The following is a 22,141-nucleotide window of genomic DNA, read 5'->3' as shown; positions in this document are numbered from 1 at the left end:
TTACGCTGAAAACCACCCAGAAAGCAAGTGCGTGTGCCAACATAAGGCGCCATGTTCCTCCTTGGAGTCTCATTTGGCCTCACTGCAACAGAAAGCATTGCCCCCACAACGCAGGTGCCCACCTCCAGCGCTTCATTGATAGCATCTGCCTTCTCAGGCAGGGCCTCGGTGCTCTTCATCCGCTCCTCCAAGGTGCTCAGCCAGCTGGTCTCAAGATCCAAATAGTGAAGCAGTTCAATCCAGCAAGACCATACCTCCTAGAGTGAGCAAGACAAAAGCTCCATCATCTAAGAAGTCATTTCAGATGCGCTGTATCTCCAGTACAACACATTCGCTCTAACCAATAACAACAACTGCATTTAGATAGGAACATATCTGAAAATTTAGAAACTGATGAAGTTGGAATTTCAATAAGTGAAAAAACAAAATTCTTCAACAAATCATATTAGACCAGTTAGTAGCGGGCGGGCCGGGGGATGAAGAAGAATGAGTTGCCTCCCTCTGTGCCCTAAAAAAAATTCCAAGGATCTGTTTAAATGCCAACAATAAAGCCATATAATTAGTAGAAGAAACCGGGAGGGAAAGATTATTCGTTGTTGTTTTTTTTAATAGAAAGGTTTTAGTACTCATAACTGCAACTCTTTTTAACAATTATATAGGAAATTAGAATTTCCTGGGGTCTACCCTATTCCAACTCAGAGCTCATTGATCTAACAATTTGCTGTATATTCTTCCCAATTTTTTCCTAAATTCCTATGAATTTGTCTACATGTGAAGAGAGTCACATTCTACCAAACGGAGTTATACTATACTCACTATATTAATCCTAATCACTTATTCCCCATTCCTATGGGGAGTTTTGGGAGGAAAGGGATAAATTTATACTCCACTTTCTAGGAGCAAAATTATGGGAGGAACTACCCTTTCCCATATAGGATGAGCCTATTTGATTGATAAATTTAAGAGAAAGAGTCCAGCATGGAGCCTCCTGGGACGATCCTCTTTCAGATCTATTGACTCAGAGAAGGCACGTTCCAGCACATTCCACAAGAGGTGTGTTTAGCAGGTCGGGAGGCAGCAAATTTTTCTATAAAAGGCCAGACAGTAAGTCTTTTAGGTTTCACAGGCCACATTCAGTCTCTGTCACAGATTCTTTTTTGTTTATTGTGTGTGTGTTTTGGTTTTTGAACCACTCTTAAAAATAGACAAACCATTTTTAGTTCACAAACCATACAGACACAGCCGCAAACCAGAATTAATCCTAAGGCTATAATCTGCCAACCCCTGGCTAAGACTAAAAGGGAAAAGGTGTCTAGTCCCCCAGATTTCCACAGACAGAAAGCAGACCGAGATCTACTCAGCGGCCAGAACCTTACTTCTGATGGGAAAAGAAGGATGGCTCCCAAAGGAACAAACTGGTCCTAGATCAAGCAACAGGCCCTCCCCTGGGCTAGGGCACTGACTACACACACGTATCTGGCTGGATTCCAGAACTACTGTTACTAGATTTCAGAGTCACTATTACCAGTGACTGTTATTTTCCTTCTATTCCGCCAACTTTTTTTGAATGGGAGTGTCCCCTGAGGTTTTCCTGTGCCCATCTCACCATGTACATTGGGGACAGGGGGTGCAGATAACCCGTCTATTTTGTGCCCAGGTCACCAGATTTAGAGGCGCTGCTCCCACACTCCTGCACCTGAAGAAACTGCTCCAAGCAGCCACATTTGCACCTGGACCTGATGCAGATCACACGACACTGGATTTCGAGATTGACGCTAAACTGGATAGGACTTTGGGAGTCCCTGGGACAGCCTAAGTGCATTTTGCATGAGGGAACAATGGAACGAATTTATGGCCAGAGAGTGAACTCTGGCAGACTAATAATAGCGACGCATTATTTGCTGCTACTCCCATTAAGTGGAGAAATTTTCTCCTCCCCCAGGCTGTGGGCTGGCCTCGCAACCTGCTTAGAAAAAAAGAAGCTACAGAGGTGATCTTCTAACAAACTGCAGGCCTCGCCTCTAAGGGGACTGGCAGCTTCTGCTCCCTCCCTCCTAAAAGCCAGCTGCCCTGCTGCAGAGAAGCCATAAAACAGGCCACGTGGAGAAAGAGCTGCAGAGGAGAGGCCCCCGCTGAGCTCCCACATGGATGCGGCTCCCTGAGCAGAAGAGCCACTCAGCAGGGCCAAGTCAGCCCACGGCATCCCAAGAAATCATAAATGGCTGTTTTTGTAAGCCACTGTGTTTTGGTGAGGTTTGTTACATCGCAATAGATAACTGAAACATAAGCATATATACTAAACATATAAAAACAGGGATTGGGAAATCTAAACACCAACTCCTGGATAACGACTACTTCAAGAGAGGGATTGAGAGAGATGGTATGGGCTGGAAAAGGAGGAAACATGGTCTGGAATGCTAATTGTTTTATTTTAAAAACAAGATCTGGAAAAATAAATCTGAAGGATGCATACATAGGTTTTACATTGGTTATACAGGCTATATAGGTGTTAATAGTATTATCTGTACTTTTCTGTAAGTTTGAAATATTTTATGATTTAAAAAATTTAAGGAATCTAGAAATAAGGTAATAAAGTCGGACCCTGCCAAAGAAAAACATTCTTACTTTAATTTAGGAATTTGGGCTATTTCTGCCCAAGATCCCTTAGTCATCTTGGACATCGTTTAAGAGCATTTCAGTTTTTGAACTTCTTTTTTCATCTTCTCATTTCCCCCTTTAAAGATACCAAGGCCTCATCTTTTCTCTCTTATCATTTTTTTCTGGCATTTTTCCTTCTCTTCTCTCAAAGTAATTCTCTCAAATTATTCCAAAGTAATTCTCAAAGCAATTCCAAATTCTCAACATACATACTTCATTCCTCATCCTCAAATTGTCACCTCTGGGTCATAAACACAACTTGAAGAAATGACACAGAACACGTGGTGGTCTTTTGTTAGATTCGTATAACTTGGGGACTTTGCTCATTATTTTAACATATTATGAGTTGTTATCTTGGCTATAAATAAATAGGAAAACAAAAACATGGATAAAACTACAGTAAAATTCAAGTCCAAGATCATTCACTAGGACTCAAGATTAGGCATACATAATATTATATATTATATTTACAAAATTTTAAATTTAAATTCTCCATTGAGTAACCTCGGGTATTTTATGTTAGACAATACAGTTTACCTTTAAACAATGCAGGTTTGAACTGCATGGATCCATTTATACATGGATTTTTTCACAGCACAATACTATAAACGTGCTTTCCTTTCCTTGTGATCTCTTAACATTTTCTCTAACCTACATTATTGGTACAACACATTACATGATTCATACAACATGCAAAACAGGTGCTACTCGACCACTGATGTCATCAATAAGGCTTCTGGTCAATAGCAGGCTGTTAGTAGTTAAGTTCTGGGGAAGTCAGAAGGTATAAACGGATTTTCAGCTGGGTGACATTAGGTGTGGTCAGTGCTCCTAACCACCCCCCCCCCCCCCCCGTCTGCGCATTGTTCAAGGATCAACTGCATGTTAACGTTAAATGAGGTTTTGTCTGACTTACAGCTTCCTTATTAACCAGTTTGAATTATACATATTTATCTCAGCACAAAATAGATTCAGAACAAGCAAGTACTGAATGAATTTAAATATCACAGCTGTGATTGTTTACCATTTTAGGATTTACCATCATACAGTCATCTGTTTTAGGTTGAACTGAATTTAAATTAAATTGTTTATAAACTGAAATGCTTCTTAAATCTCTTCAGTAAGATGCAACCAAAGTCACGGTAATGTCAACACAAGCAAGCGAAAACTTAATTTTATTTAAAAAAAAAAAACAAAAAACTCTTGGCATCATCAGATACATCTTCAACCAATGGCCGGGGGGGGGGGGGGGTCCAGCAAAATACACATGCAAGTTCTTTCTGTCAGGTTCTCAGACACCAGTCATAACAATAAACCTCAGTTCACCTCTGTGTACTAACCAGGTAAAACAAATGAAAGGAGAGGCTCTCATCACATTGTTCTAGAATTTTAGAATTGGAACAGACCCTACAGATCACCTGAAATATGAAAACCCTGATTTCACATATTAAAAAAAGTAAATTCTATGAAACAGCTTTCCCAAGAACCTTGTACTAATTGAAGATCTTGGTTTCCTATTTTTTTTTTTTTTTATCCCAGCTTCCCTTTATCAATCTGTTATCCAAGAACGACTTTTCCTTTACGATCCTGTACTGGAAAAGAAAATTCGAGTTTTTTCCCAGATATGGAAATGGTCAGTACTTTGCAGAGTTTGGTCTCTGAAATACATCACTGATAAAATAACATACCTCTAGCGTGTGGCACTTTCCTCGAATTCGGTTACACAGAAGTTGGTAATTCTCCAGCACAACATTCAGCTCAGATGTCAATTCCTGGCCACCAGAGGGCGCCTTTGCAGCTAGTAACATGATGTTGTCCTTGAGAATCTTCACTCTCACCTCCTTCTGCAACACGTCCTCTTTCGCCCTCTGTTCCAAGAAAGGATGAACTTGAAAACTGTGTCCCTCTCTCAGTAACCAATTTCTTTCTTTTTAAAAAAGATAACTAAACCAAAATTAACATGCTGACACGATTCTAACTAATTGGAACACTATTCAGGTAATCACTAGAGGGAGTACTTTTGAAATAAGAATGCTAACTGTAACATTTACATTTCATAACAAGCAATATGAACACCTAAGTCAACTTCAGTTACTGACATGAAGTATTTTCAAAGTTTGGGCCCATGATAATAATCTAAGTGAGGTGTTTTAATTAAACACTGTAAGTCTGAGCATATTAAACTTTAATAAATTTTCACTATAGTAGAGGTATTATTTAAAAATACTTTAAACCTATCTTTTTTTCTCCTGGAACATAGGTGTACCTATGCTTCTGATAATTAACAACATTTCAAAGATGATGAAGTTATACTAGGAAGAGCTAATCTAGAAATAGCTTCTTTCCTGACTCTCCCTCCATACTGGGGATGAAGTCCCACTTTCAGGAAAATCAACTTAAAACAGTTTTCACTTTCCCTTTTAGCTTTCTTTACGGCTTAATGGTTTTAAATTTCCCTCAGTTGTTAAAGTAATTAAGTCTAGTGGTTTTTAAAATCATAATGGTTGTTTGGAAGAATAAAAACAAACAGAATGTTGCCCAATCAAGGGTTTTAAACTTTTTTCTCTAAGCTCTCATCCTTAGTGACTTTAAGAAACCACAAAACTACAATGCCAATAATATAAAGGAAGAGAATAAATTAAATAAGATGGTTCTTAACATGGTAAGCTACCTTTAAAATACCTTATACTGACTATTTAAAAAGTGTTCAAAAAAACTACACTAAAAAGATGCTTCTGTGAAAATACTACATATAAGTACAGTTAAAGTCCCTTATTGTATTTACTTTGATTCATATTCAACAATGCCCTGGTGAAATATAATCCTTTTGTAAATAGATACACAGAGATTTTTGCTTTAGTTATACTTTAGGCAAGTTAAATTTGGCATAAAATAGTGTGTGGCTTAATCTTATTTCTTTTAAAAAATAGCCTTTAGGACACTATCTCCTTTGGTGCGAACACTGAAGGACACTTGAAGCAATGTTAGAAATTTGGGAATGATGCCCAGTTCTTTTATTATACAAAAAAAGAAAGCATTCAAGACTATTGACACAGGAATATAAGTTTACAGGAAATACATCCTGTGGACCCAACTAATATTAAATCCCTTGACAATGTTCCTACCACAACTCTTACCTGCTCTAACAAAATTTTGATATTCATATGTTTCCCCTGGAAGAATAAATTTGATAAAATGAAGATAAATCGCAACCGAATTGGGAAGTTGCCCTTGTTCCTAACAAAAGACAAAACTTTTGGAAATAGTGCTGATGGTGTCACAACAGTGTGAACATAATTGATAAAACTAAATTTTTGAGTCATTCTCTATGGGGGTTCTTTTGGAAGAGACAGTCTTAGAGGCCGTCATGGATTCAACTCATGGGCCAAATGGAACATGTGCAGTCTCGGCTTCCTTCTCCTACTGAAATCAAAGAAGCTATCCTTTCATATTTTTTTTTCCAATTTGAAATCCAACTATGCAAGATTATATATACATCTCGTGCTTTACAGATGATTGATTGATTGATAGATAGATAGATAGATAGATAGATAGATAGATTCATTCACCAATTCATTCATTCACCAATTCATTCATTCATTCATATTTAAGGGAGAAGGGGAGCTATAACGCCTACTGACACTGGCCCAGGCTCACCTTCATTTCTTCCACTGCACTCTCTAGTTCTTCTGGTGACTTGTACTCAAAGTCCCTCTCCAGGTATTCTTCTTCTGCCTGGGTCATCCATTCCTGCATCTCTGCCAAGTCTTTCTTCAGGTTCACTGCTTTTTCCTGACTTTCAGACAACCTATTTTTTTGAATAACAATCTGGAAAGGAAAAGCCATTCACCCAAATAAACAAATGCTAAAACACTAAGTGTCAAGTTCTGGTTTCTAATATCTAAGGACACAGTGATAACTTTCCACAAAGAGTCTTGTTTTAACATTCAGATAAAATCCTTCATACACTTTGTGCTGATGCTGTGCAATATAAGGAACAATGAAAACATGATTATAACTGGGACGCTACACCACATTTTGGATATTGATCTAATCTGGAAATATCTATTATAATTCTAACTTTTGACAGAGTAATCCCAAATGAAGGAATCTAACCTACAGTAATAAAAACATATTTTAAGGAAATTTACTATAGCATTGTTCATTATGGAAAAAAAAAAAACGAGAAGCAACCAAAATGTCCAATTTCTCCCATAAAACACTGCTGTACACTGGTCTTGATAATCTACCATACTTGTATACCGCACACAGACACAAAAAAGTTACAGAAAATAGGTTTTGTCTGAATCTCATTCAGTAACTTAAATATTTCAGATAATTGAATACTTGATATAAAAATATGTTCAGAGAACCCTCCCTCCAACCACAAACGGACTTCTGTGGGAGTGGATACCATCCCTGGAGATCACCCAGTGCTCACTTCACTATTCACTCTTCCTCCCACTCACAACTCAGACGAGTGGTCCTGGTGCCAGGGGCTTGCTTGGCTGCAAGGCTGACAGTGACCAAAAGCCAGCACAGGACTAGGACGGCTCTCGTGAGAGAAAGAGAGAATGCTTAGAGGCTTTCCTGTTCCCACTCTCCAAACAGGACCACAGACATAAAAACAGGAAGGGGCCAAACAGAAGCTCTGATTTCCCTGCCCCACACGGTGCTCCAGAAGCCAGCAGTCTATGCAGCCCTGGTTCCCCAGTCCTGCTGGTCAGCACTTTAGTGGAGCGGCTGTTTTTAAAAAATACGTATATATAAATACAGATACCTTGGGTTCCACTTTCAGAAAATTCTCCTTACTAGTAGTTTCTGGACACTAGTCAATTATATAATTCTCACAGATCCAGAGAGAAATAAAGACACTACAATGAACTTAAAAAAAAAAAAAAAGTTCAAAGCTATAATTAATTATCCTGAGATTATATACTTTATATTTTTGGGCATTAAAATATTCCTTGTTTCATGATACCATAGATATAATAAATGAGATAGACTGTTTTTATTTGTGGTTGACTTTGTATGTCCATCCTTTCTTAGCAAAATAAAAATTTGGCAACGTTATATTTGTCCAAAACTTCTTCAACCTTTATACTATTCCATGAAACACAATAGTCTGGAATGGCTTTAGGTAATGACTCACACAACACATGGTTGTCTCCATGATGAGGACCCTTAAAATTTTCCCATACATTTACTCTCATATGATGAATCAATGGTAATTTATAATTATTTCTATGTCGTCATAACTGTATGTACATATATATCTATGTAGATAGATACGTAGATCTAAATATCTACGTATCTATTTATCACTTTCTTTGCTCCTTGCTGGCGCTTCCAAACCATTTTCCTTATTTACTTTTTCCCAAAACTCAAAATTCAAGCACAAACCATCAGATTATAGCATACTTAGAGAAATTTGAATTTGGCCAGAATAGAAGAAATTTAAAAATTATTTCCTTAAGTGTGGCAATAGTATTTTGGTTTTGTAGAAGGCTGTCTTTATTCATGACAGAAGTATTTAGCATTTAATATTCATGCTAAAGTATTTAGGGATGAAGTGTCATGATAGTTTCAAATTCCTGGCAAAAGTACATTTTTAGGGGCACTTGGGTGGCTCAGTGGGTTCAACATCTGTCTTCGGCTCAGGTAGGGATCCCAGGTCCTGGGATCGAGTTCCGCATTGGGCTCCCTGCTCAGCAGGAAGCCTGCTTCTCCCTCTCTCCCTCTGCCCCTCCCCACCACTCATTCTCTCTCTCTCTCTCTCTCTCAAATAATGAATAAATAAATAAATAAAATCTTTTTTTAAAAGTACATTTTCAGGGAAAAAAGTGTGTGTGTGTGTGCGCGCGCGTGTGTGTGCGAAGAGAGTAAAGGAGAGAGAGGCAGCAAATGTGGTAGAACATTACAACTGGCAAATTAAGGAATGGGTATGTGGCTTCTCTCTCTGTATGTCAACCTTCAAGTTTAAACGTATTCAAAATACAGAATTTGGGGGAAAACAATGAAAACAAAATATTCCAAGGATGCAAATATCAATTTTTCCTACATAAAAACACTGCCTGAAGAGATGTGTACCATCTAAGCACTGTCTGTGGAACAGTCCTGTATTTCCCACATTCTCCTCCCATTTTCCACCCCTCCTCACTCACGTCAGCTTTGTGTAACCTCACTAGCGATGCAGGAGCAATCAGAAGAGAACTACACCGCAGTCGTACTGTATCCAGAGTTGCCTTCCTTCAATCACCACAGAGAAACTATCCAACACTCTTTCACAGAAAGAGTGGACTTCATCCTCACATATGACAGACTTCATTCCAGAAACTATCTTCTCTCAAACTCTTCTGCCTCATTGTTTTCTCCTTCTCAGTGAGGTCCTTCTTTTGGCATGCAAATATGCTATAACATCTTTTATTTCTAAAAATTACAAAACACCTCTTTGGATCCCCAAGTCTCTGCACCCACCCCATTTCTCTGAGAAACTCCTCAAAGTTGGTTATACTTGTTGTCCCAAATGCTCACTTCCCATTCTCTCCTCAACATTCTCCAATGTGACTCTTCCCTGCGACGCCACCAGACCCTTTTCTCAGGGTCATTTAAAGCCTCCACCTTGTCAGCTCTAAAGCCTGACTTTCAGTTCTCCTTGGCCTCAGCAATCCTCAGTACGGGGCACCGTGGAAAGCTTTCTCCATCTGGCCATGGGGCCTCACAGCCTCCTGGCGTTTCTCCACCGGCTGACCTCTCAGCATCCTTGGACTTGCCCTTTTCTCTTTCCAGCAGTAAGTGCTGATAAGAGCCCCATCTGCATGCCTCATACTCTCACACTTAACCCTTCCAGAATGGAAATCACTGTTTAACCTGTTCTCACAGAAGCTTCTCATTCCTTGAGTCTCCACCACTCCAGCAAATAGCACAATTCACACAAAGTGGACACACTGCACAAACCCTCAGCTGTCCCTGACCCTTCCCTTTTCGAGATCACACATCCCATCCATTACTAGACTCCTATCTCTATTTTCAAAATCGAGTCCAAACCTAACAGTCCTCATGACCTCCACCACTCTCTCTCTAGTCTGAAGGGCCAAGACAGCAATAACCTCTTAAATAATCTCTCTGTTTTCATTCTGGCTTTCTCAGAGCAAATTATCCATATGGTAATGTCACTTCCCTGCTCAAAACCCTCTGCTTTCTGTGTGAAATCCTCCTTGAAATAAAATTTTGAAATTTTATTTCAAAGGCCATATACAATTCACCCCACCTACATTCTGACTTCAGATCTTACCCACCCGCTAACTCCTCTCTTCATTCTATTCCAACTACATTGCCTTTCTAGTTCTTTGTTGAACATGCCAAGCTCATTCCCACCAAGGAGCCAAACTGGACAGTTAGTACCCTCCCTTCGTTAAAAGAAAAATCCATCTTTTGCCCCCACCTGCCGCCCATGCTGTAGCTCTTCTAGACCACTGCTTTTCAAACTGGATGGGCTATAAAATCAATTTAGTCACTGAAGAGAAGGCACTGTCTGCCTCTTAAAAGCCACACACAGCAAAGCTGAAAGACTTACTTCCTTGCTAAGTTTCTCCAATTGGGTTTGGTAGTCCACTAGTGTTGTCTGCGTCCAAGTTTTGATTCCAGCAACTGGACAGCTTCGAAGGTTAGCTTCCGTTTCTTTCATGTCTTTCAGAGATGATTCCATTGTTTCTATTTCATTAACAAAGGCCTGAACACAGAAAACAAGCCCATGTTGGGTTCATTCCTATATGAGTGGATGCCATAATTATAATTTGTCTCTGCTGGCATTCCTGAAAATATTATAAAAACATACTGCCTGGGAGTTAGGACATTTAACTACTTAAGAAATATTGTTCCTTAAGAAATTCATTTCACCTGGGTGCTTCATACAGCCATCTGCCAAATTAGATTAGAAATACTTGACTCTCGGCAGGGAATAGTACTCTCAATTAATTTTAAGAAGCCTAATGATTTCACCAAATATAAATTGCACGCAGTCTTACTGGCAAATTTCACTTGTTAAACACGTTCTTCTTTAAGGCTCACCATGTGGCATAATAACTGCAATATACAATTGGTAATTATGACCCTAAAATTATCATTGGAACATAAAATACAGCTCCTGATGAATTAAAATTGCTCTTGTTCTCCCTCTGCAAAATTCTGTACCCCTGGCCAAAAATGAAAATATGAATAACCAGTCATTCTTTTAATAATGATAAAGTCAAAAAAAAAAAGTTTATTGATGAAAGATACTTTATCTCGGTTTATTGTCATGTCATATTCATGCAATTTTAATAACAGCAAATAACAAAGAAGCAGAAGGAAATGTTATTTATTACAGCAGTCCCTAAGTCAGCAGAACTCACAGAACACTGGTCCAGCTGACTTTGTAGCCCTTCCGCGTCTCCTTGGACAGCCTGCTCTTTCATTAAGAAGTCTTTCACACCATCCATCCACTTCTCAATGACTTGCAAATCCGCCTAAATCAAACACAATAACAAAGGGGGAAATTACTCAGTGACACTCAACCTCCAGCATCTCAAGACCTATCGCTCCTGGAAGAAAGGCAACTTTTCACAACTTCAATAGCATCCTTTTCACTTATTGTATTTCTTTTTGTTATATCTTCCAGATTTGAAAATAATGATTTTCTGGATGATTGACTAAAATCCTCAAGCGATGACAGTTTGGGTGATCATTCTAAAAATTCCAAAACACTCTCCGGTGAACCAAGTTACTTTGCTTAAACGTGAGCCATATCAATGATTAAAACTTCAAATTACAGGAAAAAATGCTTTTCTAGATGTAATCAGCTAAAAAAAAAATCTTTTGTTCTCATATAATTTAGAACAAATTTTCTCCAAAAGTTAGCTACTCCAGGCAGGAATCAATGAATAGCCTTCTGGAGGGCATACAAGAGATGGATTGCTCTTAGTTCTGCTGTTGGACACCTTGTTACCTAAGAACTCAAGACAGTCCCAGCTCAGCTTCATCCTTTCACCCAATATTTGCCAGGCATCCACTGCAATCCTCACCGTGTACGGTGCTACAGATTAAAAACAAGTGAGAAAGAAAATATATTGCAGAAAGGAGAGACAGTAACTTTGGAACTGAGCCGTTAATACAATGAGGTAGGTCCAACTTGATCTCCAGGATTAGAGCAAAGTAATGGTCATTTCTTCCCAAGCCCTCCCATTCTGTCACTGGTCTGTCTCACTTGTTAGTTTCCCTGATAATGAGCTGAATTTGTCCCCTTATATCCTGTTGATTCTTTGCTTCGCGCTCAACGCCTAAGAATGGAGGTACATTTCCAATCCTGCTCAAAAAGGACCTTCAGATTTAAAGGCAGCGACTGTGTCCTCCCTTAGACTCCCATTGGTAAGCATTCCAAAGTCCTTCTAGGATGTCTCTAGGACATGAGATCCAGGTATGGCAGTCACCACACTCAACATGTTCACACTCAACGTGTTCAGGAAACCACATCAATTTTTTCAATGCCCTTATAACATGCCACCCAGAACCAACTACTCTTCTCCTTAAAATGCTGGAATGAATAGTAATGATAGAACCTATTTCACATATGACTCTTACACTCATAAAATGCCATCTAAAATTGTTTAAGTTTTATTCTTCTTACTGTAGTGGGGCTTTTTGTTTCTTTCTTCAATTTGTTTGTTTATGGATATATTAGTCACAATATTATTTATGGTTAGTTAGGATTCCAAAATTCCCGTAACTAGCTCAAAATTACATTTCCCTTATCTCATATTGCTTCAGTGACTTCTGGAATAAATTCAGGACTTGGTATTTATAAATACTAAATCTTCCCTTGTTATGTTAACAATAGTAGTTACCAATGTAATAATTAAAAACCAACAAAATGATTTGAATTTTTAGTTTCACCACATTCGTACCAGCTATTCCTCCTGGCTTTATCTTATCTGCAAATCTGACAGTGGGGTGTCCTTTTTCTACTGGAATTTTTTTGCTGGTGGGTTTTGAGTTTTTTTCTCTGGTGAAAAACAGGGCCAATGACAGGGCCTTCCTGAGCATTTCCCCAGGAGGACCTATGTCATTCATTAATCAACAAAGTTTTAGCTTAGTTTTCAAAATATGGGAATCTACTTAACACTAGCATCTAAATAGCTTACCACCTCCTTCTTATAAGGTTGGAAGAGATTTCTCAAATACTTTACCGATGAAGTCAAGAGTTGCCAAAAATGAGTTTGGGAGCCATTATCTGAACCAAAAGAGCATACGTGAAATGGCAGATTATGAATCTGTATATCAAATAATCTAGTACCCCTCCAAAAAATAAATAAAGGAAAGCAGTAATTAAAGGAAATAAGTCTGGGCAAGCCTCCCTGGTGGTGTCTATGATGACTCCTAGCGACCACCACATTCTTTCCTAAGAGCACACAAGATCTCTGGTTTGTCATTTATCTACAGTTCTGCCAGGAACTGACATCAAGCTTACTGCAAGTCTTTAACTTCTAGAAAATAATGTTCCCCCCAAATCAGGACATTCATCCAACTCTATTTTCCTGGTAATTTCTCACAAGATGTATGATGTGGCCTTGAGACCTAGAGTAAAATTCCCACATTAGCTGGGATGCAGACGTAGCATCTGCAGGATCTGGCGTAGTTTTCCTATCTAACTCCTAATCGAGGCATGAACGTTCCCCCACTGATGACCATCTGACACTTTCCAAGTTACAGGGCCCTTCTCTGATGAAAACGGAAGCAAAAGCACTCGCTTGGCCTTTCAGCCTCTCTTATTGACCCTGGGCACCCTGCACACACTTCCAATCACAGCTTCAAAAACCCTTTCGGTCACATTATATGCTTCCCTCAAGCTTCCTTCCCCTCTGTTCTTTCGCCTGCCTGTCACTATTCTCACAAGCTCGTGCACTCTTCCTCCTATGGATTATTTTAATTGGTGACATATCTCTTCTGTGTCTGCTCCATGTCTTAAGATCTACGCGGTAAGACAGGCCCAGGGCAGGGGGAGGTGGGATGCAAAAAAGATAAAAGTGCAAAAAGAGAGAAAGTACAAACGCATCTACAGAGTTCAGGGAGGACTTTTTTTTAACTGCCCATTTAACTTGCCCCTTGCTGCACCGTTACTCTCCATTCTAAACCTTTTAAGAACTCAAAACACCATTACTGCTGTATAACCGGGCAATTCATTAACTCCAGTTTTAAGTTAAAAAATGGATAGTTTTCTGGACCAAAGATTTTTGAAATTTATAGGGAAGCATTACACTCCATGGAGGTTTTCATCACAACCAGCCTTAGCTGAAGTGAGTAGCCTCAACAGTCTGTCACTGGCATGTGAGAAATGAACCGCCTTCCTGCCTCTCTCTCCCAGATACACACAGACCTGTGTGAGCACACACAATTCACACACACCTGTTCCTTCTCTCTCTTACCCTTCAACATGAGAAAGAAAAAAAGAAGAAGAAAGCAACAGACACAGACAAGCCACGAAGACCAACTGATCATCCCAATAGTAACAAAAGGAAAAGACAGGAATCTGACAATCTGTTTCACTACTAAAAATTCTTCACGTAATCCTGGTCACACTGAGTTCTGAGAAGCGGTGTACCCATGAAGAGAAAGGCAACAAGTATGAATACCAAGGTCAGCATCTCACCAGCCACAAGGTCTGGAGAAACTAATTTCTCTTCTTTAAGCCTCAGCAGCTCATCTATAAAACAGGAATAATGACAACTAGCTCGTCTGGTTGTTCTGGAAAACAGAGCTAATGTTTGGACAGGGCCTGGTACAGAGCAGGCATGCAGTAAATGCTAGCTATTATTACTAAGATCTACAAAACCAAGTGCTTTAGTACCAAGATTAACCCATAAAGAGTTACCACTTCCAAGTTCAGGACTGAGAAGCCAGGGAGAGTACGTGCTGGCGTAAGTCAGCTTAATGTTTTTAACTGTTGCCAGCATCAATCCTTGTTCTGTCCTACTGGTGTTTAAAAGTAACTGTTTGAAAGAGCTACTAGATCTTCCGGACTCAGCTCAGCGGAAGGAAACCCAGTAAATGAGGGAAGGCCCAAACTTTAGGCATGCCTGGTGGCAGCACATTCGCAGGACACCAACCTGCAGCTACACCATCTGGGAAGGGTTAAGAAGTTAGTAAGATCAGTCCTAGCTACCGCGTGTGTGCAGGGAAGTGTGGGAGACAGGGAGCTCTGCTTTGCCCTCCCAATACTTCCTCTTTCCCCAGAATGAAAATATTGTCGCAATCCACCTGTGGCAGGTAGTTCCTGTGCCTTAAAAAAATACCCAAATTCTGCTCATTGTGAAGTCAATCACCCAAGAAAGAAATTCCAAAGAAAGAGCAAGAGCTCACAGGGTAAGTATTTCTCTGCCCATTAAAAAAATCACTTAGCTTATGCACTTATGAGTTTCTAATGTACAATAACTTTTTTCTCCACCTCCATCCACTTGCAGAATACACGCGTGTATGTTACATAAAATATATATATTACTATATATAGTATTATATGTTCTGAATATATTATATATGTTTTAGGATCGGATAATTTCTAATGTTCTCTTCTCTTTAGGGGACCTCAGCTCTTTTGAAGCAATATAAAACATTTTAAAACACTAGTAAACTTCTACAATAAATATCTAGCATTAATTCACATGTACAAAAAAAATACACTGTAAGTACTAACCTAGAGCAAACATTTCTCATTGTCACTTACACTTGCAAATTCTGAAACAAATATAAACTGACTAATATGGTATTTTGAAAACCAAACTATCAAATAGTCTAGTTTGGAAGGGCCAAAATTCTACACTGACCATCACAGCTCAAAAGCACTGATTTGTACATGTCTGAGATGAGCTACACCTGCTGCTGGGTCATGGAAAAGAAATGCAAGGTCATTAAAACAAGTCCTTTAACCCTAAAACACCTCATCTCGCAGCCTGGCCCCTGAGCTAGGGACGGGGGAAATGTGAAGCTTGGTAACTCTGGATTTAAGACAATAAGATTCCAAGCTACCAAATTCATTCTATGAGGCCAATATTACCTTGATCCCTAAACCAGGCAAAGACCCCATCAAAAAGGAGAATTACAGACCGATTTCACTAATGAATATGGATGCTAAAATCCTCAACAAGATCCTGGCTAATAGAATCCAACAGTACATTAAAAGGATTATCCATCATGACCAAGTGGGATTCATCCCTGGGATGCAAGGGTGGTTCAACATTCGCAAATCGATCAGTATCATAGGTTTTATCCAGAATGAAAAATTCAAAAATCATATGATTCTCTCAATAGATGCAGAAAAAGCATTTGACAAAATACAGCATCCTTTCCTGATTAAAACCCTTCAGAGTGTAGGGATAGAGGGTACATTCCTCAATCTCATAAAAACCATCTATGAAAAGCATACAGCAAATATCATTCTCAATGGGGAAAAGCTGGAAGCCTTTCCCTTAAGATCAGGAACACGACAAGGATGCCCACTCTCGCCACTATTATTCAACATAGTACTAGAAGTCCTTGCAACAGCAATCAGACAACAAAAAGAGATAAAAGGTATCCAAATCGGCAAAGAAGAAGTCAAAATGTCTCTCTTCGCAGATGACATGATACTCTATATGGAAAACCCAAAAGAATCCACGCCCAAACTATTAGAAGTTATAGAGCAATTCAGTAATGTGGCGGGATACAAAATCAATGCTCAGAAATCAGTTGCATATCTATACACGAATAATGAGACTGAAGAAAGAGAAATTAGGGTATCCATCCCATTTACAATAGCACCAAAAACCATACGTTACCTTGGAATTAACCAGAGACGTAAAGAACTATATTCTAGAAACTACAAATCACTCTTGAAAGACATTGAGGAAGACACAAAAAGATGGAAAAATATTCCATGCTCATGGATCGGAAGAATTAACATAGCAATCTACACTTTCAATGCTATCTCGATCAAAATACCGATGACATTTTTCAAAGAACTGGAACAAACAGTCCTTAACTTTGTATGGAACAGAAAAGGCCCCGAATCGCCAAGGAACTGTTGAAAAGGAAAAACAAAGCTGGGGGCATCACAATGCCGGATTTCGAGCTGTACTACAAAGCTGTGATCACAAAGACAGCATGGTACTGGCACAAAAACAGACACATAGACCAATGGAATAGAATAGAGAACCCAGAAATGGACCCTCAGCTCTTTGGGCAACTAATCTTTGATAAAGCAGGAAAAAACATCCGGTGGAAAAAAGACAGTCTCTTCAATAAATGGTGCTGGGAAAATTGGACAGCTACACGCAAAAGAATGAGACTTGACCATTCTCTCACACCATACACAAAGATAAACTCCAAATGCATGAAAGACCTCGATGTGAGACAGGAATCCATCAAAATCCTAGAGGAGAACATAGGCAGCAACCTCTATGACATCGGCCAAAGCAACCTTTTTCATGACACATCTCCAAAGGCAAGAGAAACAAAAGATAAAATGAACTTGTGGGACTTCATCAAGATAAAAAACTTCTGCACAGCCAAGGAAACAGTTTAAAAAACTAAGAGGCAGCCCACGGAATGGGAGAATATATTTGCAAATGATGCTACAGATAAAAGACTGGTATCCAAGATCTACAAAGAACTTCTCAAACTCAATACGTGAGAAACAAATAAGCAAATCATAAAATGGGCAGAAGATATGAACAGACACTTTTCCAATGAAGACATACAAATGGCTAACAGACACATGAAAAAATGTTCAAAATCATTAGCCATCAGGGAAATTCAAATCAAAACCACACTGAGATACCACCTTACACCAGTTAGAATGGCAAAAATTGACAAGGTAAAAAACAACAATTGCTGGAGAGGATGTGGAGAAAGGGGATCCCTCCTACATTGTTGGTGGGAATGCAAGTTGGTACAGCCACTCTGGAAGACAGTGTGGAGGTCCCTTAAAAAGTTAAAAATTGAGCTACCCTATGATCCAGCCATTGCACTACTGGGTATTTACCCCAAAGATACAGACGTAGTGAAGAGAAGGGCCATATGCACCCCAATGTTCATAGCAGCATTGTCCACAATAGCTAAATCGTGGAAGGAGCCGAGATGCCCTTCAACAGATGACTGGATTAAGAAGTTGTGCTCCATATATACAATGGAATATTACTCAGCTATCAGAAAGAACGAGTTCTCAACATTTGCTGCAACATGGACGGCACTGGAGGAGATAATGCTAAGTGAAATAAGTCAAGCAGAGAAAGACAATTATCATATGATTTCTCTCATCTATGGAACATAAGAACTAGGAAGATGGGTAGGGGAAGAAAGGGATAAAGAAAGGGGGGTAATCAGAAGGCGGAATGAAGCATGAGAGACTATGGACTCTGAGAAACAAACTGAGGGCTCCAGAGGGGAGGTGGGTGGGGGAATGGGATAGGCTGGTGATGGGTAGTAAGGAGGGCACGTATTGCATGGTGCACTGGGTGTTATACGCAACTAATGAATCATCGAACTTTACATCAAAAACCAGGGATGTACTGTATGGTGACTAACATAATATAATAAAAAAACATTTAAAAAAAGAACACAATAAGATTCCAAAGTACACAACTACCTCCCAAGATTTTGTTGACAGCTAAATTCTTGGCATTTTATTTTGTTCCTTCCCCATCTGTTGGAATGTCCACAGCTTTTTAAACAATTTCTAACAGACAAGAAGAAGGATGAAATCAGAATTAAAACAGTAATTTAAGGTAACGGGGTTTCTATTTTGTATGGTTTTATAATATTAGTGAACCTCAAAGATACTCTTTAAAAAGTGTTCCTTCATTTAATAGGGAAGACCAGCATGACATTGCTACAACATTTATTATCTGAAACTAAGAAGACTTCTTAAATCTAAGGTTTAAAATGCACCTTTAGTAAAGTAAAATGCATCCAAAATGGGAAAGAAAAAAGAAACTTTATGAGATCATTGTATAAATCATTATGTTACCTAGAAAGAGTTAAATCAGCCATGTTGCAGATTACTCTTACAAGGTATTTACCATTGCGTTTTTACTCTGAAATTCTTTCCAGAGTCATTTCAAAGCCTGGTTCTGCTTTTCTCAGAGCTCCAGCATATCCTCTTCCATACTCTGGGTCAGAGCACATTTGACTGGTCAGCAATTGAAGGAAGGGGTGTGACTACACAGAATCCTTCCATTTATGATAAGCAGGCATTTAGACTGTACAGATCCAACCTCACTAGAGAAATGCGACTGAGTAAGATGCCTGTAGGCACCTACAGAGCAATGATATTCCCATCCACTTACCTGCTGTTTCCCACACGGGGCTCCTGTGGTCAATGAGCTCAGTCCTTGGGTAGGAGTGACACACAGGTCTAGCCTTAATAAAAGCTGGCCTGAGATGAGGTTTTGTGAGGGTGTAAATAGTGCGTAGTAAAATCCAGAGGAGGGAATAATTAGCTGTGGGCATGGTGGTGAGCAAGACTGAACACTGGTTGCAGAACAAGCTTATTCTTAAAGGATGAGCTCAGATGAGGAAGATGTGAATTCCTATCAAGTAAGTGACATTTCCAGAGAAAGGCAATTGTCCAATGTGGTCTTTGGGATCCACTACATTGTTTCCTCACCAGACTCAGCTCATGAAGGAGGGACTGGAGAGGGGGGCAGTGCAGGAGGGGCTTTGGGACAAGAAAGGGGCAGAAGCTAGGAGACGACTGTGAGTGCCCTCTGTATCACCATGGCAAAGACAACAAGATCCTTTCCAGAAGTAGAACTCTGGCACCGCTGGGGAAGAGGAATTTGAGAGGGAAGAGATCGGAAGCGGGAGCCAGCTTTAAAGGGCAATGGGATTGCCAGGGCAAGAGACTCTCTGGGAGTCTAAACACAGCAGGGAGAGGCTGCAGGAGTGTCTAAAGAGTCAGGAGCAGCAATAAACATACAGATAGAGTTTTGTGTGGACTTGGGGATGGTTTCACAACTCTGCAGTTACACCACACCGAGAAGATCTTGAAGAGGGGAAAAGAAACAACAATGCAACGATAACAATGCAAAGATACCATTACTGATGATAAGAGATGATTAACCAGCCTCCTAGAAGTTTATAATATTTAATCCCCACAATTCATAAGAAAATCAAGTAGAATCAATAACAAAAAAATTAATGTTCATGTATTTTTAAATGTTTTGCTGCCTGGAAGAAGTGGGAGGATATTCTATGAAATAGTTTTTAAAGTACCGATTAACATTTTAATTCTTAAGTACAGGAACTGAGGTCATTACTCTGGCATGGAATGGATAAAGAAAGAATTTAAGAACGTATATAAGCATGAGACTGAATAAGAATACGCAGGCCAACTCTCTACCTGTACAGAGAAACCAGCCATGCACACAAAGGAAATGGAGGCAGATAAAAAAAAAAAAACCCTATTTGCCAACAAGTAACAGAAAACTAAAATTTGCACACAAACAAATAACAAGAGCCTTTTACAAGTACCATAGGATGACAGGGAAAAAAAGTAAGCACGGAGTTATGAAAGACTTTCGAAGTTTAAATGTGCTGTGCCAATGAAAGGCACCGTCATTATTTTCGGTAGTGGGATTCACACTCCAAACTCCTGCATCTGTGTCCTAACTATTTAAATGTCCCTCATGCAGCTCCAACATCATTTGTTTCTATTAGGGTGAACAAAAAAATAATTAGAATTAGTAACATTCATTTAGTAACATTCTTTCTTAACATTCTTTTTTACCTGGAATATGTTAACCTCCAGCGAGGATCCTTTTTTTCTAGTGATTCAACACTTCTATACATCAGCCGGTGCTTATCGCAAGTGCACTCCTTAACCCCCATCACCTATCTCACCCCCAACCCCCCACCCCCACCCCCGCCCCTCTGGTAGCCACCAGTTTGTGCTCTATAATTGGTTTGCCTCTCTCTTTTTCTGTCTGCTCATTTGTGGTTTTTTTCCCTAAATTCCGCATATTGGTGAAATCATATGGTATTTGTCTTTCTCTGACTTACTTCACTTAGCATAGTACACTCTAGCTCCATCCACGTTGTTGCAAATGGCAAGATTTCATTCTTTTTTATAGCTAATAATCCACTGTGTGTGTGTGTGTGTGTGTGTGTGTGTGTGTGTGTGTGTGTGTGTGTGTATACCACATCTTCTTTATCCATTTGTCAGTCAATGGACACCTGGGCTGCTTCCATATCTTATCTCTTATAAATAATGCTGCTATAAACATAAGGCACATGTATCCCCTTGAATCAGTATTTTTGTATTCTTTGGGTAAACACCCAGTAATGCAATTGCTGGATCATAGAGTAGTTCTATTTTTAACTTTTTGAGGAACCTCCATGCTGTTTTCCACAGTGGCTGCACCAGTTTGCATTCCCACCAATAGTGCACAAGTGTTCTTTTTTCTCTACACCCTCTCCAATACCTGTTGTTTCCTGTGTCTTTGAGTATAGCCATTCTAACAGATGTGTGGTGATATCTCATTGCAGCTTTGATTAGCAGTTCCCTGATAGTAAGTGACGTTGAGCATCTTTTCACATTCCTTTGGGCCATCTGTATGTCTTCCTTGGAGAAATATCTGTTCATGCCTTCTGCCCATTTTGAATTGGATTATTCATTTTTTGGGTGTTGAGTTTTACAAGTTCTTTATGTGTTTTTGGATACTAACCCTTTATCAGATATGTCATTTGCAAATATCTTTTCCCATTCCACAGTTTGCCTTTTAGTTTTGTTGACTGTTTCCTTCACTGTGCAGAAGCTTTTTATTTTGATGTAGTCCCAATAGTTTATTTTTTCTTTTGTTTTCCTAGAGTCGTATCTAGAAAGAAGTTGTTATGGCTGATGTCAAAGAGGTTACTGCCTATGTTCTCTAAATGGCCTCACATTTAGGTCTCTAATCCATTTTGAATTTATTTTTGTGTATGGTGCAAGAAAGTGGTTCAATTTCTTTCTTTTGGATGTTCCTGTCCAGTTATCCCAGCACCATTTGTTGAAGAGACTGTCTTTCTCCCCTTGGATAGTCTTTCCTGCCTTGTCAAAGATTAACTGACCATATAACTGTGAGTTTATTTCTAGGTTTTCTATTCTGTGCCATTGAGCTATGTGTCTATTTTTGTGCCAGTACGATACTGTTTTGATTATACAGCTTTGTAATATAATTTGAAGTCCAAATTGTGATGCCTCAGCTTTGCTTTTTTTTTTTTTTTTTTAAGATTGCTTTGGCTATTCTGGGTCTTTTGTGATTCCATACAAATTTTAGAATTGTTTGTTCTATTCCAGTGAAAATTGATGTTGGTATTTTGATAGGGACTACATTAAATGTGTAGATTGCTTTGGGAACTATAGATCATTTTGACAATATTAGTTCTTCCAAACCATGAGCATGGAATGTCTTTCCGTTTTTTTGTGTCCTCTTGGGAC

General features: G+C 39.2%; 1 protein-coding gene across 13 annotated transcripts in view; it reads right to left on the bottom strand.

Annotated features, from left to right (window-relative positions):
* The window catches only part of UTRN (utrophin), a 486,188-nt gene that overhangs the window by 306,402 nt on the left and 157,645 nt on the right, over positions 1 to 22,141 (bottom strand). For all 13 annotated transcript variants that reach the window (XM_087865550.1, XM_087865558.1, XM_087865561.1 and 10 more), the window contains 5 exons: positions 11,052 to 11,165; positions 10,235 to 10,390; positions 6,316 to 6,486; positions 4,347 to 4,526; positions 123 to 257 (listed from right to left, as the gene is read on the bottom strand). In XM_087865550.1, the coding sequence (XP_087721676.1) occupies positions 123 to 257; positions 4,347 to 4,526; positions 6,316 to 6,486; positions 10,235 to 10,390; positions 11,052 to 11,165 (756 nt within the window). The remainder of the gene's footprint in view (positions 1 to 122; positions 258 to 4,346; positions 4,527 to 6,315; positions 6,487 to 10,234; positions 10,391 to 11,051; positions 11,166 to 22,141) is intronic.

Source organism: Ursus americanus, chromosome 11, assembly GCF_024610735.1.
Source record: "Ursus americanus isolate L20-20 chromosome 11, mUrsAme1.1.p, whole genome shotgun sequence".
In the NCBI taxonomy this organism is placed as follows: Eukaryota; Metazoa; Chordata; class Mammalia; order Carnivora; family Ursidae; genus Ursus; species Ursus americanus.
The sequence above is the reverse complement of the archived record's forward strand: the minus strand, read 5'-3'. Positions and strand labels throughout refer to the sequence as shown.